The sequence below is a fragment of the Perissodus microlepis genome, chromosome 12, assembly GCF_051167445.1.
Source record: "Perissodus microlepis isolate ML-2025 ecotype Zambia chromosome 12, ASM5116744v1, whole genome shotgun sequence".
Classification (NCBI taxonomy): Eukaryota; Metazoa; Chordata; class Actinopteri; order Cichliformes; family Cichlidae; genus Perissodus; species Perissodus microlepis.
This window is the reverse complement of record NC_140472.1, coordinates 5,852,560-5,879,718: the sequence shown is the minus strand read 5'-3', so window position 1 is coordinate 5,879,718 and position 27,159 is coordinate 5,852,560. Positions and strand designations below refer to the sequence as shown.

Genomic DNA, 27,159 nt, shown 5'->3' with positions numbered 1-27,159 from the left:
GTTAATTTGGTTACAAATTAACCACATATTTGCTTATGGTGGAGGCAGTGGAGCGCTCCTGCGGGTGATGCTGAGGTGATCCAACACGGGGAGGGGGCAGAGGCTCATGCGGCGGCTGCTGCCAACAGAAGGGAGCCGACATCCGAAACCGGTGCTGCCCGCTGCCGTAACACGTTGTGGGCTAGGCAGACTGTTAGCGACCGCAAATGGATGCCTATCGGGCCCTAACCTGCCAAGCTGGGAGATAAGGAGAACCTTAGGTAGGAATATTTCTGCAGTTAAGTGGAGGGGCGCTGTCTTTTTGCCGGCTATGCTAACATCGTTAGCTTAATAATAGCATTAGCGACATAATTGTTGGTATTTCTTGCTGGCAGCGCGGTGAAATTAACAGACTGAAAAGAAACGCAGGCACCTACGCCGAGGTCACATGAACAACCAAGCCTAGTTTTCTTAGTTGTGTTGGCTTAACTACCGCTTGAAATGTTGTTTTAACCCTTACACCCGATTTTGGATAAGCTGTCAAGCTAACGAGCGTGCTTTGAGTCCTCTCATAAATAATTTCACAATAAGTAGATTGCCATGTAGTCTCTGTGGGGGGCATTCGTACAGTAGTTTCATGTGTGCCAGTAAAACCACAGCTATTGTTAAATCGAGATTTTCCCTCAAAATAAAGTTGCCGTCATGCTTTATTAACTGTTAAATAGTGTTTTAAATATGTCCTGATTTTCGCTGCAGAACATTTTTCACTAGCTAAAAGTATCTGCAGTTTAAAAAAAAAACATCTTGTGTCTGCGTGCATTATACCTCATGTCATCTTTAACTGTTATTTTCACTCGTCTGTTGACATTTTCGATAGTAGCTGTTGAGGGGTGTGCTTACGTGTCTAGGTTGGTGCTTTAGTTTTGAAAGGCAAAGCAGGAAGTTTACTAACTGCCTGCCTGACAGTACAGCTAACTAGCTAGCTAGGTTATGTCAATAATTTTAAGATGCTATTTGTTTTTCCTAGGGTAGTACAAATGTTCATTTATTCCGTAGTGTGGGCAGATTGTTTTCCCTAAAATAAAATGGCTAAATGACATACGTGTACATTTCACACGTCGTATTAGGGCTGACGGTTGTGTTGCTGTTTGAGAGGAGTCAACACTACTGATATCTCAGCTTTTCTTTTGGTTAACCATGCTGTTTCAAAGATGTGACTTATTCGTATACTACATTTATTGAAAATTAGATACATATATATTTATATGTAAAACCAGGTGTCTCTCAACTTTTGTCAACAGTTTGGAGAGATCAATATACCACAGTCTCCTCATGAGATTAGTTTCCAGGAGATAGTAAAGGGGAAATGTAGCTTTGTGGTCTCTGGCCGATGAATGATTTTTCTTTGAGAATAGAACTAAAACACATTTTGGGGAAATCTCAGTCTTGGAGACTTTGTTCTCTAGTGGCACTGAACACAGAAAATGTACGAATGTAGGCCAGTGACAAAATTAAAGAAGAGAAAACAGAGCAGACACATGACTGCAGATGCTTTCACGGACTAGTTAATCAGTTAAGCGGTTACTTTTAACGTGCTCTGTGGCACTTATAAATATGCTGAGCAGGCCCTACGGACACCGAGTTTGTGGCAGGATTGAAGTAACACCGGATTTACCCGTCTTTGAAAGAGGGTCCACCGCTGGGAGAGGAGCTCACATGGTTATTGGTTAAACATGGACTGTGACCAAACTGATATCTGGATTTAGATATACGAGTAAGATGTTAGTCAGCAGTTCTGGATATTGTGGTTACACCACATAGTTGCTGGCTGTGATTCTTTGTGCATCAGTGCTATGTGGTGGTGAAGGGGAAAAAAAACAGAGGAGCCGCTCTTTCTCAGGTGATTGAAAGTGTCACTGCAGGAGGTGATCAGACTGACTCAGCAACAGCAGTGTACAGGAGAAAGGTATTATTGTATTGGTGCAGTACATAAATACCTCTTTGCATAGATGAATGTGCATTTGACAGCTGAGTGCAAAAACCATAAGCACTCACTAGTCTATAGATTTAAAGATTTAAATAGTTAAAGCTTTGTCATAAGATAGTTCATTCCTGTTTGGCATTAATAACCAGACATTTTTAAGTCAAATTTGAGGTTTGAAAAAGTCTGTCTCAACTGGACTGATCTCTGCTTGTCTTTGTAAACGGTCACCCTTGCAGGGTCAACATTTCTTTTCTTCTTCTTCTTCTTCTTGGGAGACGCCACCACAGGAAGCTGATGTTATGGCAAGGAAGTGCCTCCCCGCAGTTAAAGAAAGAGCGCAGGGAAGGGTTATTTACTAGACCACTGTGCTTTTCCCCCCACCTCTTTCTCAAACACTGTTTCTTCTTTGTCTCAAGCTCATGTTTTTGTGCAACCCTGGATCAGATCCAGTGCACTTATTGACAGCGAAATCAACTACAAGAGCTCTGTTAATTTGAAATAATGGGAACTTGCCCCTTGGCTTATCTCAGCTTTAATTGCATGGTTTACAGTGAGCTTTGCACCTTTATGCATTTATGGAGCTTGGAAAGAAAAGCGTCTGGACTTCTTTAAGTTGCTTGAAGACGTTTCACCTCTCATCCGAGAAGCTTCTTAAGTTCCAAGGTCAAATGGTGGAGCGTCCCAGATTTAAGCCCTATGGGAGTGTCCCTCAAGAACCTACAAAGGACCCCCTAATGATCTCTACCTAATCACACAAGCCAAGGTGTGAAAACGGGTGTAGGTCACAATCAACCAAGGTTTAGAGTGAACTCATTGTGAAACCTAGCCCCACCCTATCATGTGATTTACTGAGATCAAATGGCCCAGGAAGTGAGTGGGCGTTAAGGCGTCTGGGAAGTCGTAAGCCACCGCTTCTGTTCAAAAATGGTTGTTCACAGTGGACATAGATGGCTTCTTTCACTCCTTCATCTATGTCCACTGTGAACGACCATCTTTGAACAGAAGCGGTGGCTTACAACACCAACTGTCTGCCATCTATAATCCAGTTTTGAGATCCTTTCCCAGACCCTTTAACGTCCACTCACATCCTGGGCCATTTGATCTCAGTAAATCACGATAGGGTGGGGCTAGGTTTCACAATGAGTTCACTCTAAACCTTGGTTGATTGTGACCTACACCCGTTTTCACACCTTGGCTTGTGTGATTAGGTAGAGATCATTAGGGGGTCCTTTGTAGGCTCTTGAGGGACACTCCCATAGGGCTTAAATCTGGGACTCTCCACCATTTGACCTTGGAACTGAAGAAGCTTCTCGGATGAGAGGTGAAACGTCTTCAAGCAACTTAAAGAAGTCGAGACGCTTTTCTTTCCAAGCTCCTTAGACTACAATGACCTGAATGACTGAAAACCTTCAGACATATTTATGCATTTATAAATATTTTTTTTTTCAACAGCATCCTGATCAAAATAGGCACCTTTATTACATTTAACTGATGTCATTTTGTATTTCATAGATTCTGAATGTCAGTTCAGCAGTCACCCTTCCTCCACTGTAAACTTATGCTGTTAACAGTCAACAGCCTGGCTAATATTTAAGACGTGTCTGCCAGTTTCAGGCAAACATTGTGGACTTTGGCCTTTTCATTCTGTGCTGTTTGTTAAATATTTGAGCTGTATTTAAACCGGTTGTGCTCAATGTAAGTTTAGCCACCCGGCAGCCGTCTTCAAAATGCCTCCAGGCAGGTATTTGAGCAGTTATTTTGAAGCACCTATGTGACTGAATGGGTAGAGAGCCATAGTTGTAATTTCAGTGGTTACAGAGACATAACTGTATGAATAGAAGAAACAAAGAAGTCAAATAGTGACACTAAAATCATGCTTAAAAGGCTTAAAAAGCTTTTTATATTTGCACAATGCATTCATAGAATAAAAGGATGTTACATGAGCAAACATGAAGAGTGTCTCTGCCCATCCTAAAAAAAGTAGCATCTGAGAGAAATGTTTATGGTGAGGGAGTTGGCTATGAGGTTCAGTTACTTTACTCGGCCACTTAAATGCTAAATTGTCAACTGTGCTAATTGGTGTGTTTTGCAGTAAAATAGACTTGTGTTTCTCATATCACCGTCTCTTCATTTTCCATTGTAAGTTCCGGTACATAAGGACATGTCTGAGACTGTAAAGTCTTGCATTGCATGTGCTCTAAAGCATGGTGCTGCTTCAGATGATAAAAAACATTAGTGGAAACACGCTCTCAACACAACTGGCAGTGTACGCTGCTCTGCTTCTTTGTTGGACTTTAAATAATAGGGGTGGGGGAAAAAATCGATACTGTGTAGAATCGTGATATTTTGTTTGCTAATAATGTATCGATACAGGGACAGCAGAAATCGATATTTTGTTACAAAAAAAGTTTTTGTGGGCTGGAACTCTGACTTCAGAGCATGTTGATCAGCTCCTTTTTCTGAGCAAGAATCCTGACATTCCTTCACTGTCCAAATGTGTTTAACTTGTTTTTTGGCAGCAATAAACATTACAGTTTACTTATTTTAATTTAAGACATGTTTTATTTTAATTAAGTTTAAAACTTTTTTATTTAATGTAAAATTATATTTTGTTTTAATTTACTTTCAAATTCTTCAGTTGCTGAATGGGCTGCATAGTTTTCATAAATTGCATAGTTCAGAATAGCTATAATTGTACCAGATGGTTGCATTCAGTTAAGTTGGACTAGACTGTAATACAAACCGTTCAGTTTGTCAACAATAAAACTGACTGAAATGAGAGAAAGACTGAGTGTGAGACTTTGATATTAGATCAAATGAATATTGATAAAGTTTACCTTTATGTACAGAATCTAATTATCGCAAAATATTTTAAAAAATTGCAATAATATCGTATAGTGGGATATATGGTGATTCCCACCTCTATTAAATAACCAAAATACCTCCATATTATCAAATTCTTCTCAACAGTGTCCTTGTCTTTTGAAACGTGGGGTATCTGGTTGTTGCTGTTGCTTGACTGTTCATTAAGATCCTCTATTGCCCTTTTGTCTTTTTATCTTGCTCTCACTGTTTTAAATTGTTGGGAAACAACCCAGCAATAGAGGGGAAATTTATGGTTCAACGGCTGTGACGCGTTGGCAGTCAGTTTGCAGCTACAGACTGCCTGCCTGCCTATCTGCAGAGATCTTCTGCTATCAGATGGGAGCATGGTCAAAAATATGTGGTACACACATCAGTCTGTAGGCTAATCTTGTTTGAGCTGTTGTTGGTCCATCAGCCAGCACTGTAGAAGAGCAAAGTTCTATAGGATTTTTAAGACTAATATTGATATTTGGTGAATTAAAAATATAGAATATTGGATTTTTTTTTTTCCTTTGACACACAAATCAAACAGATTTTTGTAACATTTGTTATATGTAGTTACTTATTTACTTGTTCATGCTCTGCCCAAGTGTGCCCAACAGCTGCCTGTTGCCTTTGTGGCATTGCTAAAAAGGGAGTTCCAGAGTGACCCCTGGTGGACATTCTGTGCAACATCAACACTCATGGTTGAAGGGTGTTTCTCTATCGTCTCCTGCTTAGTGGCCTTTATAAATTCTGAAATTCCAAACTCTAATGAGTGGCTGATATGTTTTTCTTTTTATCTGTTGATTGGCTCTCGGGGTGAGGGGCAGGGGAGACGCTTCTTTTGTGTTACAGAACTCTCCCATAGATTTTTATTCAGGATTCACTGTCTCCTCTTATCTAATGTCCCTTATTTAAACACGTAATACGTGGTTATACTATGAACACTCAGTCCAACAATGTAGAGTCAGCAGGAGTGTTGTTTGTTAGGCGAGGTTGTTTGTGATACTGTAATTGATCACAGATGCTGGTGTAGGAATGTGGAAAACACACCGGTGTGTGTATATATATATATATATATATATATATATATATATATATATATATATATATATATATATATATATATATATATATTATATTTTTTTTTACAAATTTAACCAAGTTAGAGTGATGTGTGTGGTGCATGTTGAAGAGCATACTGTTTTCAAGAGTGGGAGAGTGAAAGAAAAGGCTGCTGACTCTGCCCTATTTAGCTGCTCTGTTGGTCCCCAGCCTGTGCTCCCATGTCTATTCAGACCCAGCGAAAAAGGGTTGTGCTCCAGCTAGCAGCTCTCTGTTTCAGACATCTGCATTCAAAAACATTCAGCTATTCAGAAAACTGGCTGGTTGTTGAGTGTTGAGTCCTGCGGGTAAGATGGACTTGTATTATAATGTGAGCACAGAACAAACAGTGCTGTGAAAAAGTATTTGCCCCCTTCCTGTTTTCTTATTTATTTATTGATTGATTGCATATAAGTCACACTTAATTGTTTCAGATAATCAAATAAATTTTAATATCAGACAAAGATAACATGAGTAAATACAAAGTGAATTTTTAAGTAACAGCTTAATTTATTAAAGAAAAGTTATCAAAACCTACCTGTGTCTATGCGAAAAAGCAATTGGCACTTTAACCTATTAACTGATTGTGTCACCTTGAGGAGCAAGAACTGGAACAGGATTTTGGCCCACTCTTTCTTGCAGAATTGTTTTAATTCTCGGGCATGAACGGCCTGTTCAAAGTCCAAACTTTGACTTGGTCTCTCATTTAGTTTTTTTGAATCATTCTGTGGTGGACTTAATGGTGTGTTTAGTGTCATTGTCCTGCTGCATAACCAGAGTGCTCTACATTTTAGACCATGAACTGATTGCCAGGCATTTTCCTTCAGGATTTTCTGGTAGACAGCAGAATTCATGGTCCTATTATTATGGCAAGTCATCCAGGGTCTTGAAGCAGCGAAGCAGCCCAGACCGTCACACTACTACCGCCGTGTTTGACTGTTGCTATGATGTTCTTTTTATGAAATGGCGTGTTAGTTTTGTGCCGGACATAACGGGACTCAAACTTTCCAAAAGGTTCAACCTTTGTGTCGTCAGTCCACATGATATTCTCCCAAAAAGTCTTGGGGATCATTAAGATGTTTTTTGGCAATGTTTTTTCCCCTTGGAACTGATCTGATTGATTTGTTTGAAACATGTAAGTGTGAAAAATATAGAAAAAAAGAAATCAGAAAATAGTAAATATTTTTTTTCAGCACTGTGTATTTGGATATTGCTTAAAATGGCAATCTGGCTGTAACTGATTTCTGGCTGTCTTTAGCTAAAGATGTTGCTTACTTGCTGGTGTTTGGACTTGCACAGTTAAGTACACATTTGGGCTTTTCTTTGTTTCTTTGTACCGGTCTGGTTTGGTTTTAGACTTGCATACCACGACTGTTGAAAGTAACTTTCCCTGTTTAAAAAAAGGTAATATACACGTTGGTGACAATTTAAAAGAAAAACCTGAACCCTTGACCTCTTCCCGAATTGGATCCAGTGGATTTGTTTTGGCATTTCGGTGGGATGGTCTGCTTGTGCTCTCAAAACAGCAACATGTTTTTAGATTTAAATTACAAAATGATAAATACACATCGAAAATGCAGACAAAATGGTAATGGACACCCTACCCAAGATCAGTTTAACCATGCAAATTGTTTAGGGTTGTGGCCTGAAACCAGCCGATTCTGCAGTTGTGGCAAGCCCTTCCTCCTCGTTTGAGCCAACAAAGCTTTCAGGTCATCATCAGGTAGTGAAACGCCAACAAGCTGGCTTTTATTGTCCATTGCTTCCCAAGGGTGCTCCCATGGGTGGTCTATGGGATTGAGGTCAGGGTTCTAGGAAGACCATTTTAAGACCCCAGTGTTCTTCTGGGTGGTTAAGTATGCTCTGGATCTCCATCATCAATCGTGGATGATTTCTTTTCAGTTTCTATACAGAGTTTCTCTGCACACTTCAGAGTTCATGATTCTGCCAGTAACTAGTTAACAAGTTCAACAAGTTCAACCTCACTGCTATAAGAAAAGCTGTGTCACTGAGACATGCTTAATATGGTCATGTCGTCCATGTAGCTCTGGCTGTTGGCATGGAAGCCCCACCCACCTGCTTGCAGCAAATTCCTGCCATCACAGGGTCCCAACACACACAGCAAGACACGATTGGATTGCTGTGCTTGCTTTCTTTATTACTTTCCAACAGTTTTTATCACTGTTTTTTTTTTTCACCGCCTGATCTAGATCAAGGCGCAGGTCGCTATAGTGGTGGGGCTGCCAAACCAACCATACACCTTGCTTAGAAGAGACATGTTGTGGAGGATTGATAGCTGCCAGGCAGCCTCTCCTGTCGCTGCCCCCTGAACTCTCTACTCCACCTGAGCTTCAGACTACACCCTGCTACCACACTGCAGTTTCTGAGGTCCAGCCAGTCAACTCTTTCCTTCCTGTTGACGACATTTGATGACCTCCCCGTACCTCTAACGACGAGTTTTGACACCTCGGTATATCAATAAAGACGTGGTTTTATGGGTTTTTCCAAAGGTATCTCCATAGACAGAGACCATCCTCACTAACGTCTGAACCAAACTTCATTTTGTTCTGAGAGCAGTCTTTAAAAGTTTTGGGGTTATGAAAATAAAACACACTTGTAAAATTTGACCTGCAGCAAAGGTGAAAGGGAAAGAATAAAATATGCTTTCACATCGCAGGACCCAAAGACAGAGGTGCATGAGAGAATGCAAGTGTCCAATGCAAACAGATCGGACGTTAAATGTCCATCTGCTGTCCAATTGTGGCAAAGTACACACAATTGTTCTGTTTTCTTCCTCCTATAAGGTGTACCCATACAGCACCGTCTCCTAAATCAGGGAGATTTCAGTCAGAGATTTCCATAACTGTGTGTTAAATATATGAAAAGAAAACTTCTGAGAATGCTCTTCCATGATTCTCCTGACATTTTCCCCGAGTTCATGTGTGAAAACAGCCTTACGTGATGTGTATTTGTATTCTACAACTTAAAAAGCACACAAAGGACATTTAGACTCCTCATAACTGATATTGATAGTGAAGAAAGGCTGTGAAGAGTGATAGTAAAGACTGTGTGCGTGTGTGAACTGGATCTTTTTAAGGACTCTGTGTAGAAGACTTGATACAGGATGGCAGATTTTAAGCAGCACCTGCACCCCAGAGGCACAGCTGAAATCTGTTAGAAAGGTATTTGTTTTTGAGTACAGTACAGTTGTGACTTGGTAGCAGGTCATTCTGAGTTCTCGGGAAACATAAACTGGTGATGCAGTTTACTTTAAATATTAATTCATTTTTACTACGTGTATTTATTTAGCCGTGATACAGCAAAAAGGCTTAGTCACCTAACAGTCTAAACATTTATGGCCCACTGCAGCATGCTGGTCAGCTTCACAGCGTTCTATTTAAAGTCAGATCTACTGTGTGTCTGTGTATTTATTTCCATTTTTAAACAGCAAACTTTTTCTTGGGAAAATAACAGAGCACTGACTCAGAGGTAGATTGGAGCTGGGTTTGCTTGTGCACAATAAATCACTTTAGCTCACTTTTTCCCTCGTAAGTGAACTCAAAGACATCCAAGTTTGTGCAAAAGCACTTACTCTTTGTCTCCAGCTGCTTCCCAAATCCCTTTTCTTGCTATAATGGCATCAAGTCAGATTCTACGAATAAAACCTCAGTAAAACCTCCTGGGTTTTTGGGGGGTTTTTTGTGTGTATTTTTTTATTTTTTTTTAATAGCCAGGTTTAACACATTGTTGGTGAGAGGTAAAAAGCCCTTCATTTGTTGGAGAGAGTATAGTTGTGTCATCTGTTACTAATTTGGTCTATCACTATGTAAGTATGTTCAGGAGCCTAGATTAAATCGTCATTAGGAATCTTTTCTGGTTTGTCAGGTTGTTTAAATAAAGCAGCAAGGATTGTGAACTGGTATATGTGTGGCTCACATTAGAATGGCACTAAGTCATGTCTTAGCAGCTCAAGGTGAAATGTATTACTTTGTGTTTTTTGTGGTGTTGTTTTTTTAATCTTTTTTTTTTTTTTTTGCCTCTCATGATATGCCGGATATTTGAGCGTTCGGTTGATCTGTGGGAGGTGGAATCTTGTTTCCCTTTTTTGGTCCTGCTGAACGTTCTTTGCGATGATAGCAAGATGCTTTCCCTACCTCCTGTTTGTTTGTGCTGAGGCCAAGACTGCAAAGCCACATTCTTTGCACATACGCCCCCAACAGCGGCCACTTATTCTGGTATCATTGTTGCAGCTAAAAGTCTTAACTGAGAGAACAATTACAAACACATGACAGCCATCTAGTGGAGGCTGCCCTTTAGAGGCCATTAAGTCAGTATTTATTCTGCATTCCTGAATCTGGGGGTGTACAGTATACACGGGATATTTTTTAAATATGCAGAAAACTAACAATCCACCAGAAACTAATCATTGTAGGCTTCACAAATAAATTTAAAAAAAGCAAAATTAGATCCCAAACACCGGCTGTATTGAATAAATTTCCGAGCTCAGGCAGAGGTTTCGAGAAGTGCTCAGCTATTTGATGTGGTCCCAGTTTTTTTTTTTTTTCTTTCTTTCTTCGAGTTCAGGGAATTGTCTCTGTGGAAAGAATTCTTCTTCCATGGAAAACTGGAGCTATTGCTCTGGAGGCTGACGCACATTACCTTTCTCCTGTCTCCTTTCCTTTTTGTGTACAGATTGAGCCGTAAATGTTTCAGCATCAGAGAGCTCACTATGAAGAAGACGGTCCGGCCAGCGGTGAGTAAGGTGAGCGGCGATCGAGGAAAGTCAGAGGCCGTGACTACCGGTGGAAAGCCCCCAGCCAAAAGCACCACCGTTGCTCCTCTGTCTAAGGTAAAATTCATCAAGTGATGGAGCGTGTAGCAGCTGAAGTTTTCTGATTTCATTAATTTTTCTGTGAGCGTGTTGACTTTTTCTTCTTTCAGGTTAAAAGCAATGATGACCTCTTAGCGGCTATGGCTGGAGGGAATCCTTCATCAAGTAGTGCCGTCACTAAGACCAAGAGGACTACGTCTGTTGGCACAAGCGCTAGCAACTTAGACAGCAAGCCAAAGACAACTTCAGGTATCTCAAAAAAATGTATCCCACAGGTTTGGAATGTATTTGTGGCTGGAGCTGCTCCTCCTGGAGCCTGCTTCTGCCGGAGGTTGTTAAAGGGGAGGTTTTCTTCCTCACTGTTGCCAAGGGATTGTTGGCCTTTTCTCCGTGTTATTGTAAGGTCTTTACCTTACAATAGGAGGTGCCTTGAGGCACCAAAATGATGATGTTGGGACATGAGTGAGAGACCCAAGCAGCGCAATGATAGTGAAGATCATCACCACAGCAGCTGCTGGTTAGCGGCAGCTTAGTTGTCAAAATAAGAGCATGGGAATTGTCTACTAGCAAAAAAAGAAAAAGGATGAGACAAAAACATTGCTAAACTGAGCTCTTCATATTCTCAGATAAGCTGTAAAAATTATTTTTTCAGTGTTACTTCACCAGGATAAAAGAAATTCACTTTTTCTTGTAGGTACTTCATCCAAACGTGCATCATCATCCACTTCCAAGGAGCCAAGTTCATTACGAGACCGCCTTCAGTCATCCACAGCTAAAAAGCAGCTTGCATCAGGGACTGTAGCTGGGGATGTGGCCTCAGGAAAGCGCTCTCGCCGCCAGATCCTGGCAGAGTCCGAGGGCCGTATGAGCAAGTCTAAGTCAGATGGCCAGATTAATGATAAAGTGGCTCTGGAAGCCAAAGTCAAAGACCTGCTTGGTTTGGCCAAGAGCAAAGACGTGGAGATCCTTCACCTTCGCAGCGAGCTGAGGGACATGAGGGCCCAACTCGGCCTTGGTGGGAAGGAGGTGCCACAGGAGGAAGAAGCTGGGGAGGAAGAGAAGCCCCAGGTTTCAGCCATCACGGCCGCTGATGTGGAGTCCACTCTGATTCTCTTACAAGAGCAGAATCAAGCCATCAGAGAGGAGCTCAACCTGCTGAAGAGCGAGAACCGCATGCTGAAAGACCGGCTCAATGCTCTGGGATTCTCCCTGGAGCAGAGGCTGGATGGCTCTGACAAGCTGTTCAACTACTCCTCCCTGAGTCCAGAACTGGCTGCAGGTAGCGGGCACAGTGATGGTGGTGGCACAGGTACTATGACCTCCTCAGTGGAAGGCTCTGCCCCTGGCTCATTGGAGGATCTTCTCACAGGACACCAGCATGGAGGCTCGGCAGACAACCTGGATAGTGAGTCAAGTGAGGTCTACCAAGCTGTCACCTCCAGTGACGATGCTCTGGATGCCCCATCTGGAGCTTCCTCGTCATCTGAGTCGGAGTGTGCGCCTAGCAGGGAGCGTTCACGGAGGGGTAGCAGTGGCAATGCCAGTGAGGTGTCAGTAGCCTGTCTGACGGAGCGCATCCAACAGATGGAGGAGAATCAGCACAGCACAGCTGAGGAGCTTCAGGCGACACTGCAGGAACTGGCTGACCTGCAGCAGATCACACAGGAGCTGAATGGAGAGAACGAGCGGCTCGGAGAGGAGAAAGTCATCCTCATGGACTCCTTGTGCCAACAGAGCGACAAGCTGGAGCTCTACGGCCGGCAGATTGAATACCTGCGCTCGCTCCTCGAAGAGCATCATATATCCTACGTGCTGGAGGAGGACATCAAGAGTGGGCGCTACATGGAGCTGGAGCAGCGTTACGCAGATCTGGCAGATAATGCCCGCTTTGAGAGAGAGCAGCTACTGGGGGTGCAACAGCACCTATCCAACACGTTAAAGATGGCTGAGCAGGACAATGCTGAAGCTCAGGAGATGATGGGAGTGCTGAAGGAGAGGAACCAACAGATGGAGCGCCTCCTGGATTCGGAGAGGCAGGATCGAGCTGCCATGGTGGCCGCACTGGAAGAGTACAAAGCAGCCGTGAGCAACGACCAGGCGGAGCTGAGCCGCTGCCGAGCCCAGCTGGATCAAGAGAGGCAGAGAGTGGCCGAGTTGTACTCTCTGCACACTGCGGGGGACAAAAATGACATCTGTCAGCTGCTGGAAGGTGTTCGGCTGGGGAAAGAGGAGGCTGAGGCCAAAGCTGCAAAGATGCAGGAGGAGATGGAACAGGCCCACGGCGAACTCAGCCGGCTGCAGGAGACTTTCAGTAAGGTTAGTTCAAGGACAGTGAGTGGAACATCAGATCTTCACGCAAATAGAAGCTAAATTGAGGCGTTTGACCTAAATGTCTTTACTTTAATCTAGGGTGCAACAACTCTCAGTTTTTGGGTTATGAAAATTACAGCTTTATTACTACCTGTCCTTCAGTGTCTCAGATATCACAAATTTAGTATCACCAGCTCTCCAGAGTCAGACTTTAGCAAGGAATGGTACACATTCTCTAAGACTATACAGAGCTAACTGCACAGATGTGTAGTTATAATAGCAGGCAGGTTATTGTGAAGATTTATTGCAGTCAGTTTTTACCTAATGTCTTGTCTACTGTCTAATTAAATGAAGTATACTTTAATTGCTTGTGCGCAGCTGGACAGTGAATACAGAGACTTCCAGGAGCAGGCGCAGCAGCAAATGGCTGAGCAGGATCGTGCACTGGAGAAGCAGCGCATGGAGCTGCAGGAGAAGGACACCGAGATCGCTGACATGAAGGAAACCATCTTTGAACTGGAGGATGAGGTGGAGCAGCACCAAGCTCTGAAACTCCATGACAATCTCATTATCACAGATTTGGAAAGTAAGTGGGCTGCAGACACACTCTAACTCGAGTGGACGCTTGTGCTGAAGGCCAACTTTTATCAAGTAGTAGAACAATGTGAGCATGTATGCATGCTCATCAGCTTGCCTTAGAAATTCTGATATGAAAAGGACGTCTGCTTTTGAATCAGTGCGTTCTTTAATGATAGCATCACCAAACATTGCCTTCTGATTTCAGACTCTGTGAAGAAGCTGCAGGACCAGAAGCACGACATGGAGAGAGAGATTAAGATTCTTCACCGCAGGCTGAGAGTAAGTGGGCATTCGTACTGAAAGGTGCTCATCTTTTAAAAACTGCTGACATCCAACAGCCTAAAAATCTTGATAGCCACGCAGCTCGGGTGCAAACAACACGAGACACCTATGAAGTGACCTGAGGAGTCACACGTAGCGCTGGACCATTTTTTGCTCTATATCATTCCCTTCCCCTTTCCCATATTTTGTTCCTCTCTCTACTGACCATGTCAGATGAAGCCATAAAAAATCCCCCAGTCTCATTGTCAGCCAGCCAAGATGATGAAATATGATCCAGGAAGCACAGCTGTAGCACCAGAACAATGAGTTTTGAAGTCTTATCAAATAAAAAGTATTGTCCAGCAGTCAGTAGTGCTTTCAGGAAGGACTTTTGCAACTCTGAAATATAATCACAGCAGCCATAACTTTTATCTTCTGTCACAGGAGTTCTGGGATACAAAATCGAAACATGCTGTTGCAAAGTCAGCCACACAGAATGTGAACGTGCACACGTTTGTGAAAGAGTGTGGATTGAGGCTGTTTGATTACCAGCAAGTTAAGGTCAAATTATACTAGAAGGAACAAAAACTAGGTTTTAAGACAGTACTTTGTATAAAATCTGGATACTAAATAAATGCAGTATTATGACTTCTAGCTCCACAAACCAAATTTTTTCCATCACTGTGGAATTTTCAAAAAGTTTGCTGCAGAATCCCCTGATATTTTGACACAAAAAAGCAGATAGAAAACGTAACAACTAACTGGTAAACAAAGCGGGGCATTTTTAGAAGCGCAGATATTTCCTTTAGGAGCTGATGGAAACCTAAACGGAGCGCAAGGGGGAATTCATGAAGGCCTGATTTTAAATGAATGCTAATGTTTCTGTCATAAGGAAAGTCTGTCATTACAAATAGTGCTCATCTCCATAGCAACTTTAAAGGAAAAACTGCCCTCTGGTGGCCAAAAGAATTTATCCATACTGCTAAATACAGTATTGATAAAATACTGCTGAGGGGTCTGCTGTTATGAGCATAAACAATGTTCAGCTGTTTGTATCATTACGTGTGTGTGTGTGTGTGTGTGTGTGTGTGTGTGTGTGCAGGAGGAGTCAATGGAGTGGCGTCAGTTCCAGGCTGATCTGCAGACCGCTGTCGTCATTGCTAATGACATCAAGTCGGAAGCACAGGAGGAGATTGGTGACCTGCGGCGCCGACTTCAGGAAGCACAGGAGAAGAACGAGAAGCTGAGCAAGGAGCTGGACGAAGTCAAGAGTCGCAAGTAAGACCCACAGAGAGACGCATGGAAGAGCTGCAACAGTCAGCTCCTAATTTTTTTTTTTTTTTTTTTTTTTTTTGAGAAAAAACTGTGATATTTCATATTTTCATTAAATTTGATACTAGATGCTCAGTAGCAGGGCTTGTGCTAAATCCAAAGTTGAATTAACAACAAAAATAAGTTGTGAATTACACATTCTGTTTTCTATCTCAGTAAATTACTGAGCAGAGGCATTTTTGCATTGATAATGTCAAAACTGACACCACAGGTGCTCAGAGTGCACATGCTCAGTGGAGTGCTTTGTGTTTTCCAGGCAGGATGAGGAGAGAGGCAGAGTGTATAACTACATGAATGCAGTGGAGAGGGACCTAGCTGCTCTCAGACAGGGCATGGGTCTCAGCAGGCGATCCTCCACCTCCTCGGAGCCCTCACCCACCGTCAAAACACTCATCAAGAGCTTCGATAGTGCCTCACAAGGTACAACACTGTCTTTGTTTTAGATTTTTAGACCTTCGCTGCTGCTTTTGTTATATTTTTTTTCCCCAAATTCCCTCACCAACGAGAGCCCATATTGTTAGTTAGTTAGTTTTTTGTCAAGAGTCACCAGTCTGACTAAGACAAGTGACATAAATTTAAGTCTTACCCCCCAACAATATATTCTCAATACATTTTCAGCATTTTTATTGATTTACTGCAGACAGGACTCCTGACGTATCAGGCTTGTCTGCTTGCTGAAGAAGGTCCCAACTAAACTTTATATGACTGGATGTGAACCTTTGCTTCTTTATATCTCAGGTCCAACGTCAAATGGTGCCTCTGTGGCTCCAACACCTCCAACAGCTCCGGCTGCTCCGTTACCTCGAACCCCCCTCAGCCCCAGTCCCATGAAGACGCCCCCAGCAGCTGCTGTTTCACCCATGCAGGTACTGGAAAAGGTTTTTAATTAACATGTTAGCATTTTTGTCCCTTATTAGCTTACTGCTTTACATACTATTTCACACTAGTGCAAGGTCAAAAATTATATTCCTCATTGAGCACATGCTTATGCTTCTTCCAAGGTGCCATAATGAATCCTTTTAAAGTGGTCTTGAGCACCTTCAAAAATCATTTCTGAAAGTCTTTCAGAAGAACAGGCAGTCCTACAAAAAACATGTACATCAGGTGAACAGTATCTGAAACTCATGTCGTTTAGAAATAGGAAAAGGTCCAGCAAAGACCTGACACAGGACCTGAGAGATCTGGCCCTGTCAAGAAGCTGTTCTTAATAAAGGAAATTTATAAGGAAAACCTGAGGACTGAAAATCAGTGGTAACAGGTCTCACAGATTCAAGTTTGAAATTTTTAGTTAAATTGTCAGTATGTAGAGCAGGTCAGGAGACAACAGTGAGTGTCTACAGCCATCTGTAAAACACGGAAGAGGCTTTGAAGTGAGTTGGAGCTGCATTTGAGCCAGTGATGGTGTGGATCTTACCAGCGTCCTGAAGAAGAAACTAATTCTAAGAAAACTTTCAGTTTGGCCTGGACTGTGGAGAGTCCAGGCTTGAATTATTAAGGTGGTCACACCAAAAAATTTAAAGAAATGAGGGATGGCTCGAGACTTTTGCACAACACTGTACATTTTAAGCATTGGGCTTCTAAAGGGTTTGAGTGGTGGTGATTTTTGGGTTCTTCTCCTTTTCACATAGTATTGCAGGCTCTTATACTTGATCATGTGACACTCTCCAATGATATCAGTGCGACTTTGTGTTGTGCTTTTAGCTCAGATAACATTACAGAAGTGAAGCTCCGCCTACTGTTTTACAAATCACTGCATTCAGATTTATTTATTTTTTTAACTGTGCAATAAAAGGTGTTTTTCTGCTGTTTCAGAGACACTCCATAACTGGGTCAATGTCATCAGCCAAGCCGCTCTCCTCTTTGAGTGATAAGAGGCCCAGCTACACAGACATCTCCATGCCAGGTACATATTCTACATAAAAATAAAAAAAAATAATTCTTTTTCTTTATGTAGGAACTGTTGCTTTTCATAGCTGCTGGGTGTACGCATATAAACATGCAGAATATTGTCCTGTTCATGAGGATTACTCATATAATATTGCAGTCCTTTGTCACAGTGATTAATAGGATTAATGGGCTGTCCCCTCTCTCAGGGTATATGGAGGGACTGTTTTTCTCAGAGGCCTGGACGTTAGCAGGTTTCCTGTATGTGTAGAGGATGATAAGCAGGAAATAATGAGTGCTTGGTTTGCTCGGTTCATTCTCAACACTAATGAGTTCAAGTGTTTCATGTGAACGTGCAGTCTTGGCCATAGCCTTCAGTCGTCCATTTATTCTTCACTGATTTATTGTTTTCTTGGTGAGCGTGTCAGCCTTGTGCGTCGGTATTCCCTGAACTCGGAGGGACTGGAATGTGGCTTTTTACTGACCTCTGCCCCCACCATGACATCTCATTTCAGAGGAAGTTGCTCATAGAGTAAATTGTTCTGTATGTGTTTACTGTGATGTTTACAGCTGAGCACCTTCTCAGGGGAACCTCAGCTAGCCGACCTCCATCTGCCCTCCAGAGGGTCTCCAACATTGACTCCTCCAAGGCGATCTCAGGTTAGAGATGCTGGCTATGTTTTATGAACTAATTATGAAGTAACTCGGTCAGTAGTTCAGTACGAAAAGCTGAGTTTGATTTCCTCTCCCGTGACTTAAACAGTGACCCGCCGGAGCAGTGAGGAGATTAAGAGGGACATGTCAGCCTCGGAGGGGTCTTCGTCATCCTCCCTGATGGCAATGAGTGCTGCCTCCTCCCCACTCTCTCTGTCCTCCTCCTCCCCAACCGCCTCCATCACTCCCACAGCCCGCAGCCGCTTAAGGTACCACATGTTGATCCACTGATTCACCTCTGATGTGTTTCTAATGTGCTCACATTGGCACTTAAAAAACATTGTCTGTTTCCATTCTTGTCAGTGATTTTAATCTCATGTTTCTTGATCCCTTTTTTGTTTTTTTTCATAGCCCAGCTCATGATGGCTTTTCTTTACTCATTAAGTAAATCAGATGAACATGTAATCTGTTGCCTTTTTGGTATGGAAAATGTCTTAAAACTGATTGGTTATGCTTTTCCTCTGTTTCTGTTACAGAGAGGAGAGAAAGGACCCGCTGTCAGCACTGGCCAGAGAGTACGGAGGCTCTAAGAGGAATGCTTTGCTGAAGTGGTGCCAGAAGAAGACTGAGGGCTATCAGGTAGCTCTCTTCTGTCAGTGTCCCCATGATCAAAAGTACCTGTAACTTTTGAAACACCTCAGTCAGCATGTACAGTTGAAGTGCAGCTGTAGTCGTACACTATATGTGACAAAGAGTATATAAAGTGCTTCCGCATCTCTAGAGGGAGCTGCATACAATCTAAAGGCTGAGTTCAAGTTTGAAAATAGAACGTGGGGGTGTGGAGTTAGAAAGAAATGAGATCACCAGACCTCTGAAGCCCACTCCTCATCTCCGCTTGAGGCTTCTTGCACAACCGTCTTCTGACATGTTGCCTTGTGGAAAATTACTGCCCTTGCAATTCTAATAGTTAAAGGTTTTAACACTCTTCTAAACTTTCTGTAGCAATGGCTCATATTGGCCCATGTTTAATGTAATGAGGTCAGCGTATGTACTGTTAATGATGTATGTGAGCCAAAAGCTTAGGTTTCAGATTACCCTGAGTACCTTTTATTTGTCAGGAGCCGTTAGTCAGATGGGAGTTAAAGTGGCTTTTTTCAATCAGATAGAGGATGAACTGAGGGGCTGCACACGGCCCAGTAGAAGCTAAATAAGGATTGTATTGAACTGTCAGTGATGGAAAGCTATTCTAGTTGAGTCCAAGAATAAAAAGATGAAGCTGGAAATGAGCTTTTAATAACTGGTGTTGGTTGCTACCAAATGTAGCTTCATTGCTTTGTGGCAAGATGATGCTACAAACAAAATTATTTGCAAATTTAGGCAAATATTACTAAGTAAAAAAGTTTTAGTCTACACAGAGAGCTAGCTTACTTTTGTCCTCTGCATTTTGTGTGTTTGCGATCTTTGTGTTCCGATTCTGTGTATAAAGTTTCTTAGCATGATCAGGGGGTGGACGTGATCCTCCAAATGAGTGTAAAAACAACCTACTCACTGTGGAAACATGTTTGCAGATGCTAGTTGAATGCTTTTAATGAGAAGAATCAGCGGAGGGTGTGCATAAGCAGTAACATGATGCAGGTCTAATGTGGTGCTAAGATTGCACAGTAAACTGTTATCAGCGAGATAAAATGAAAAACATGAAGACGGCATCATTTCCTCGTTCATAGGTAGATGCAGTGGTGCACTCTGCCACTGGCAGCGATACCTCATTGTAGAGAAAGGTAAATAATGTCACAACTTTAACTCCTGAGTTGAGATGAACTCTTTGTCTCCCTTTACACCCTTTAACTTTGCAGTACCCTTTACTGCTGCAGACTGATTGCTCTGCGTAGGTCTCACTTGTTAATTTCACCGCAGGCTCTTTAAAGCTATGGTTAAAAAAAATAAAGATAAATCCAGTGACGACCTCAGAGTGATTTAAGCAGCAATAAACAGATGTGCCAAGAGTCCTCTGCCATCACCCCAACCCTTTTTATTTGATCTAAGGTATAGTTACCATGGCATCTTAGGTCTTCACCAGGAAGTGGGCAACATTTAGTATATCCTGTGATGTAGTTTTCTGATAAAAACACAGTGCTCTCTCTGCATCACTGCATATGGTGTAGATTATAGTTATGACATTAAAGATATTTGAGGATATAATTTAAGTGGTTGTTTGCAGGATGCTGTAAATCTTTTGATTTTAAAGGTCAGATGGCAGCTGATAGTGGAAAAGATGATAGATATGATATGATATGGATGAGTAGTGTTGACACTTCATATAAAATCCCAGGACCGTCATCAGATCGAGCAGATAAATCATTTTAAATGGTTCCGTGAAAGCAGAATTGATTGTGAGCAATAGTGTTGTCTGAAACGATGTGGAGATCGGCCGTCTGGCGGTGACGTTCATGATGTAAAGGTCTAAAGGATGAAATGTTGTACAGTCTTGTTTGACACCTTACCCAGAAAATAGCTTCCTATTGATTTGTGGTCTGGATTGTAAATGTTCTGTCGAGTATGATCAAAGTTTAAATGGATCACCTTTGTGTTTTTTTTTTTTTTTTTTTTTTTTTTTTTTTTTAAAGAACATTGATATTACCAACTTCAGCAGCAGCTGGAACGATGGCCTGGCCTTCTGCGCCGTGCTCCATACCTACCTGCCCGCACACATCCCGTACCAGGAGCTCACCAGCCAGGAGAAGGCAAGTGACGTTCGGAAGAAAAGCTCAAACTTCTTTTAATCATCAGGTTTCATTACATGTGACTTAAACTGTGGCTTCTTTTCATCAGAGGAGAAACTTCACCTTAGCTTTCCAGGCCGCAGAGAGCGTGGGCATCAAATGCACTTTGGTAAGCTTCATTAAAATAAAACCCCAGGAATTAAGATAAAATACAGCAAAAATCCTGACACAAATTTAGAACGGATGGCATAGAGAATATACTTTTCATTGCTTTTCAATACGGCAGCCAAGCTCGCGCAGATTGCTTGTTGTGATCTCTGGCTGGAGTTAACCTGCAGTCTGCTTTCTAATTGTGATCCGTTTATAGTTCTGCTTTTAACCTCATAAACTTCACTCAGCTGCTTGTGCATCTATCATCAAAGATCTGAGCTATACACTGACTTTTATTTCAAATTTGGACAACGTCCTAAGTTAGTACAAGCGTACATGTGTTTAAGTAATGTGCGGCTTTAGCAAACATGGATTTCTAACTGCTACACCATGTTGGCTCAATGAAAAGTCAACGTAAGGTAAGGTTACCTGAAAAGGAATGGTCTTAATATGAATCTACAAAGCCTTCCCTCTTTTTTTTTTTTAGTGTATACTGGTTCTCTGTCAACCTCACTTCGTCTGTCACAGACTCTCTGATTCTTTTTACCAGTTAAGCAAAGACTATATATATAAAAAAACAGACATAATAACCAAGACTTACTGCATTGCTATCTATTGCAGACTGGCAACCAATACCAGCTAGGTTGGTTATCAGTGTTAATTTTGACAGAACATTCTGATTTAGTTCGTAATCTCTAAAATATAGAGTATAAAGTTTGTCCTGTTTTTAACAGGGAGAGTTGCTCCCCTCGCTTCACTAAGCACCCATGACATCAAATTGCGAAATGTGTCCATATCTGCTCTTCTTTTCCTCCCAAGCACTGATATTTTGTCATAAAGATCAAATATGCGCTACTAAGCTTTACAGCACAAGGAGATTACTTCTGATTGGATTGATCCCAGACTCGTCCCGCCTTTGTATACAACTTAATAGGCTCTGATTGGATTTTTCTTTTTCTTCTATTTTCATCTTGTCAGTACATTTCATCTTAGATATCGTCTTGTTCCACAAAAAAAGGTTGTTGACAAAAACTATTACAAAGGTTATTAAAGAATGACTGCTATGACTGCTATCTATAGACTGCTACCAGCTTTTTAAATAGCGTGTTAGGGTGATCACCCTCGTGCTGTTTGTCAGATAGCTCCCCTGAAAATGCTGCAGAGGGGCTCAGGCATGATTAGGAGGTCCAGCAGTGACTTGAATGAGCTGAGGAGAAGCCTTGCAGAGAGCTGTGACAGCAGCCACCTGTTAGTTGTAGAGACCAGCTGTAATCATGCTTAACTTTAGCCTTAATACAATTTTAAATGTCTGGGTTGTGTTTAAATGTAGTGTTTGTAGTTATATTAGCTTTAAAGACAGCTTATCAGGAAGTTATGGTGCATGGCTTTTGACTTCGTTCTTCAGGGTGATGCTTGAGATTACACAAATGAGATGAAACATGAACATAATTATGAGACATAATTATGTTCAAGTCTAAGGAGTTTCCCAGAATGTCAAACTCATCTGGAAGTTTATTTGAATGGGTTGAAAATGTAAACATACAGGATCCTCTCCAATGCTATCCGGCCTTGTTCATCAGTAGGTACATATCATAAATCAAATGCTTCACTCAGGGTTTACTTACTGCTGTTACAGCTGGAGTTGGCAACTCTTATTATCAAGACGACTTGGTTGTGTTTAACCATAATCATTATTGATAAATTATAAATAACGCCCTTTAATGAAGTGAAAAACATCATATAAAATATGTAGTGTCTAAAGTGTCTGTTTGTCTTTTCCAGGACATTAATGAGATGGTGCACACAGAGAGGCCAGACTGGCAAAGTGTCATGACTTACGTTACAGCCATCTACAAGTACTTTGAGACCTGACTTCACCGTCTCCCTCGCCCTTCTCCTGCAGCACAATCAGAGCCACACTGACCGTCATGAGCTCTCAGCAACAATCCAACTGCACGGTCAACTCTTCCTTACTCCCCATGCATCACAGCAACACTCAGTCATGCTGCAAGTGTGTCCACGCTATTTAACAACACTAACTGCAGACCAGGACTTTGCTGGACAAGTGCCACATCCTCACACTGCAGCTAAGGAGACCCTTGTGTGGAGTTGTAGTCCAGAGGCTTGCCTGTTTGTTTACCATTATACTAGAAAGCCATGAGAAGGACAGGATATGAATACCTGTGGTTCATCTTTTCCTCCAATTCATGCCTGAAGTAGCAGCGTGAAAAAGAAGCCAAGTCTCAGTGCCTTCTATCTGGCTTTGTCTTGCATACGTTTGTCCGCTCTGCACCCATTCTCCAGGTTGTAGTTTGTTCAAGGGGAATTCCATCAAATCTGACTTTAAACACTCTGCTTTGCAGCATAAGGTTTGTCATAGGCTTTTCATCTTGATGGGGAATAATTACTGGATGTTTCCCCCCGTAAATGTTCAGTTTCTACATTATAAGAAACCAAAGGTTAGTCATGTTGGAATTTCCCCCTAAAACTTTGTAAATTCCCTTTGGTCAGACTTGAGACAGATGCAGGATTTTACTCCAAGTCTTCCAGATGTTGCAGTGCGATAACAGATGCCTCTCATACAACGGATAAAGTGCCTGTGTGAGTTTTGATGCAGGAGACCAGAAAACAAGCTCTTTTTTTTCTTCTCCAGTTTGTAAAGCTGAGGATTTGAGGAGTTGCCAAACTAGTTTCAGATTCATTCATTCATTGATGCTGATCACGACTGACTGCTTTCAAGGACAGGTGTGCACTTTGTTCTACAACTCTGCTGCACTTTTCTGTTGTTAAGCCGCACTAACACACTATGATAGGTTTTCTGTAATAGATCCAAGACTTTAGACTAATATTCATTTGAAGAACTATATAATGTGTTTGTATTTTATAGGCCTGGAGTTGCCGTCGTGCACTTCGTTCATTGGGCACATACAGCACACATTTCATCATAATCAAGCTATGAGTAACTAGAAAACTAGAACCTTAGATAATGGACTCAGCTGTAGATTTCATGCCAGGCTCTGGTTTTAGGAAGCAAGACTAGACACTTTCATGAGCTTTTTTTAAAATTTATTTTAGGCCAAAGCAGTGTTTCAGTTAAAGCAGCAGGTGGACGTTTTCAGTGATGCATTTTGCTGCTTTCTTGCCAGTAACCAGACATGAAAACCTCAGTTTGGCTCTGATCTGTAAAGTGTGATCAAAAGTTCTGTGAACTGTCTGTGAAAAGCAAACGCCTTACCTGTCCCCTTCAAGGTCACCTCCTTCCGCACCTTTAGACTGCCTTCAGCTGCTATTTTTAGAGCTTTCCCTGGAAATTCTGTTCTGACTACTTGCATGTTTGTGTGTGCGATGCAAACAGGACCTCCTGTACTGTGTCAAATCAGTGACCCTTTAAGTTAAATTTCATCTTGTAGAAGGAAATGGTAGTGGTTAACACTTGCCTTCCTCGAGTCAAGAGTTCAAAATCAAGGTGCACAACCATGTGTCAAAAAAAGCAACAAGCACCCGCACCTCCCTTTATTGCTTTGTCCCCGAGTGTCCCAGATGTGAAAATCTGGATGTTTCGATGCAGATGTTTGCTTTCTGTGTACAATCGAGGTCTATGGTGAATTTATATATTTGCACCTGCAGGTGGCTAGAACTGGACTTCCAAAAGGTAATCCAAGCATAAAATAAGCACATGAATGGTGCACAACGTGTGACCTTTAAGGGGGGAATCAGACATATTAAGATCAAACTTGTAGCAAGAAACCAAACGCATATGTTACACAAGATTTTAAACTCTTCCTTTAACGTCCAGAAATGTTGCAAGGCCGTTTATTTTAATTATACACAAATTATTAGGTAATCCATTTTGCAATATGCAAAATGTTTTGGTGATTTTGTGCTTTTGCAGTGTTAATAAAGTTGATAATATGTCCAAGCATTACTAAGGAAATACTGTGGAGCACGATGCCATGTAATAACTCTAACTTCAGTCTGCACCATTACTGTCACGCTGTCTGACTGCTGTGTGCCTCAACATACCAAGTTCACTCTATTTATTTGCATAGTGCATTATAGTGAAGTCATTGCTAACGTTGTCTTACATGTTTATCGATTTATAACACGCACACTTTGAATAGCTGCACTGAGATAAGCTTTTTTTTAATGTATTCCACAATAATATCCTGCCTTAATAGTTCAGCAGATATTTCTCAGACTGAAAATGTGACATTTTTAAGCTGCAGCCGTATTTCCAAACCAGTTTCACAGTGCGGACATGGTTTTGTGGAAAAACCCTCTCTTTCATGTTGGTGCCTCTCGAGAAACGCTGATCATGAGCGATGGCTGTGAATCTTTTTGTTTTTGAAGCTGATGTTGGACTTTCCTCTTCATGTCTCCGGTTAAGGTGACTGTAGTGCGTAGCGCTACCAGCTAGTATCAATAGCTGCATTAGAAACGACATTTTTCTGTGTTGATTTCGAAGCGAGCCGTTTGCTAAAAGCTCGTTGCTACTGTGTGTAAAACAGCGGTGGACATCCAGTGATCTGAAGTGAGCACACGGGCCCGTCACATCAACTGTTTGTGTTTGTGTACGAGATGGAGTGAGACTGAGTTATTTAATGACTTTTGAAGGCAGAGGCTCTTTGCTGATGGCCAGACGCTGACGATTAGCAGCCTTTTGTTAGTTTTCTTTTAAAAAACATTGTGCTCTGCCTGATTCCACCGCTGGCCCATGTCTTTTATTGCTCCCGACAGGAACGAGAGGCGCAAAGGAGATTCGAAGCCTCGCGATCCTGAAAGTGGAATGTGTTTTGATCACGCTTTAGTGATCTTGGGACCGTTTCTTTTTTACAACGTCCAGCGTGTGCTGACGTGTGGTGATTGATGACCACCGAGCCCAGCCTGCTGAGGAGAGACCAGACGGCCAGCAAAAGCTAGGGCGCGCATTCCACCGCCACATGATGCAGCCGCGATGGACGACGTTGTTTGGTCCTTTAGAAAAAGGCCCTTAAAGAGGATGTGAAGAGAGCTTTATGTCTTTAGTGGGTCCACTACATCATGCTACTTGTATTTTTCTTTGTTTACTTGAAAATGCTCTGAGAATTTCACTGAACATGCTTTAATTTGTCTTTTTGTTTCCATGTTGCCTTTTTTCGTATTGTTTTAATAATAATACCACATTTTACAGTCTGATGCAGATTGTTGTTGAAGTGGATTTACTTTTCTGATCACACTACATGCAGTGCTGAAACAGTCCCTCAGCTAAGTGACAGCTGATTGAATAAATGTGTGTATGTATGCGTGTGTATAAAGGGACTAAGCTACAGTATTAAGTGCACACTATGATGATAATCAGTTGTAAGAAATAAAAAAGCGTTCTGGTTTTGCTTTATGTTTTTTCTCTCGTAGTTATAAAGGACCATTTGAACAGCCATGTTTGTTGTCCTTTTTCAGCCGTGGGCTGGGCTTGGGGAGGTGGGGGTGGTGGAGAAGATGTTCCTTCCCCAGGAAATGATGAGCATCAGAAACTTTATTTCCTGCATTCTGCTTCTCTTGCACCAGTTTATACGTTTGCTGCATCGTTCTGTGGTGCAAATGTCTGTAGTTAAAGGACAAAAATCAGGTACCACATAACAAACATAAAGTAGGACATAATCCAGTGTGGCTTTCAGATCGTCTCATTCATTATAGTTCACCACACACACGGGTATGAACTACTTGTTTGTCCTTCTGTTGCGCTGGCCTCTTTTCAGATCAAATGATCAAAACACAGTGCAGGATGGTGGCACGGTGGTTAGCTCTGTTGCCTCACAGCAAGAAGGTCCTGAGTTTGACTCCAACAACTGGTGCAGGCCTTTCTGTGTGGAGTTGGCATGTTCTCCCATGTTTGCATGGGTTCTCTGTGGGTGCTATGGCTTCCTCCCACAGGCCAAAGACATGCATTTAGTGGGGTTAGGTTAATTGGCCATAGGAGTGAGTGCAAGTGGTTGTCTCTCACCCTGCCTTTTGCCCTGTGACTGCTGGGATATGCTCCAGGTGCCCCATCGCCCCCACCCCCGACCTTGTTAAGGATAAAAGGCTGGATGACAGTAAAACACTTATCCAGTTATCTGTTTTGTATTAGACTGATTTATGTGTTTCATTGTGTAACCCACTGGATGTTTAGTTAATTGCTCATGTTTAAAACCTTCTCCCAACATTCCAGTTATCTTATCACATACCTTTGATGGTCTTAGGAAGTCAAGTACATCTCATCTATTACCAAGTAGCCTGAAAACAAGAAGCAGGCTACATTACCTCAGAAGTACTGGATAAACAGCACTTCTATATTGGAAAACAAATTACTACTAAATCTTAGCTCCCATTTTCTTCCATGGTCATCGACGTGCTTCGACCAGCTGACTGATCACAACACTATAGTACTGTGAAAAAGTCTCAAATCAAACATAATTTTTTTTAGATTTTGCAAGGAAAATGGGTGCAGAAATCTATTGAATCATGTACAAACATGCGCGAAAATACAGTATGGAAAACAGATTTTG

At 41.9% G+C, this 27,159-nt stretch overlaps 1 protein-coding gene across 1 annotated transcript; it reads left to right on the top strand.

Annotated features, from left to right (window-relative positions):
- Positions 1-72: 72 nt before the first annotated feature.
- On the top strand, positions 73-26,049 carry specc1la (sperm antigen with calponin homology and coiled-coil domains 1-like a). The gene is made up of 16 exons (XM_084946081.1): positions 73-260; positions 10,607-10,763; positions 10,856-10,994; positions 11,440-13,061; positions 13,434-13,641; positions 13,840-13,913; positions 14,998-15,173; positions 15,484-15,647; positions 15,966-16,093; positions 17,040-17,130; positions 17,682-17,771; positions 17,875-18,034; positions 18,302-18,404; positions 20,390-20,506; positions 20,595-20,654; positions 22,418-26,049. Exons 2-16 carry the CDS (start codon positions 10,644-10,646, stop codon positions 22,505-22,507), a joined length of 3,342 nt encoding a protein of 1,113 aa, XP_084802207.1. The 5' UTR covers positions 73-260; positions 10,607-10,643; the 3' UTR covers positions 22,508-26,049.
- The last annotated feature ends 1,110 nt before the right edge of the window (positions 26,050-27,159 follow it).

Excerpts from the sequence above, each read along its gene's own strand:
- specc1la (XM_084946081.1), top strand. The coding sequence starts at position 10,644 with ATGAAGAAGACGGTCCGGCCAGCGGTGAGTAAGGTGAGCGGCGATCGA. Across the intron at positions 13,642-13,839 it reads CATTATCACAGATTTGGAAA|ACTCTGTGAAGAAGCTGCAG; the intron begins GTAAGTGGGCTG and ends TTCTGATTTCAG. Across the intron at positions 20,655-22,417 it reads TGGGCATCAAATGCACTTTG|GACATTAATGAGATGGTGCA; the intron begins GTAAGCTTCATT and ends TGTCTTTTCCAG.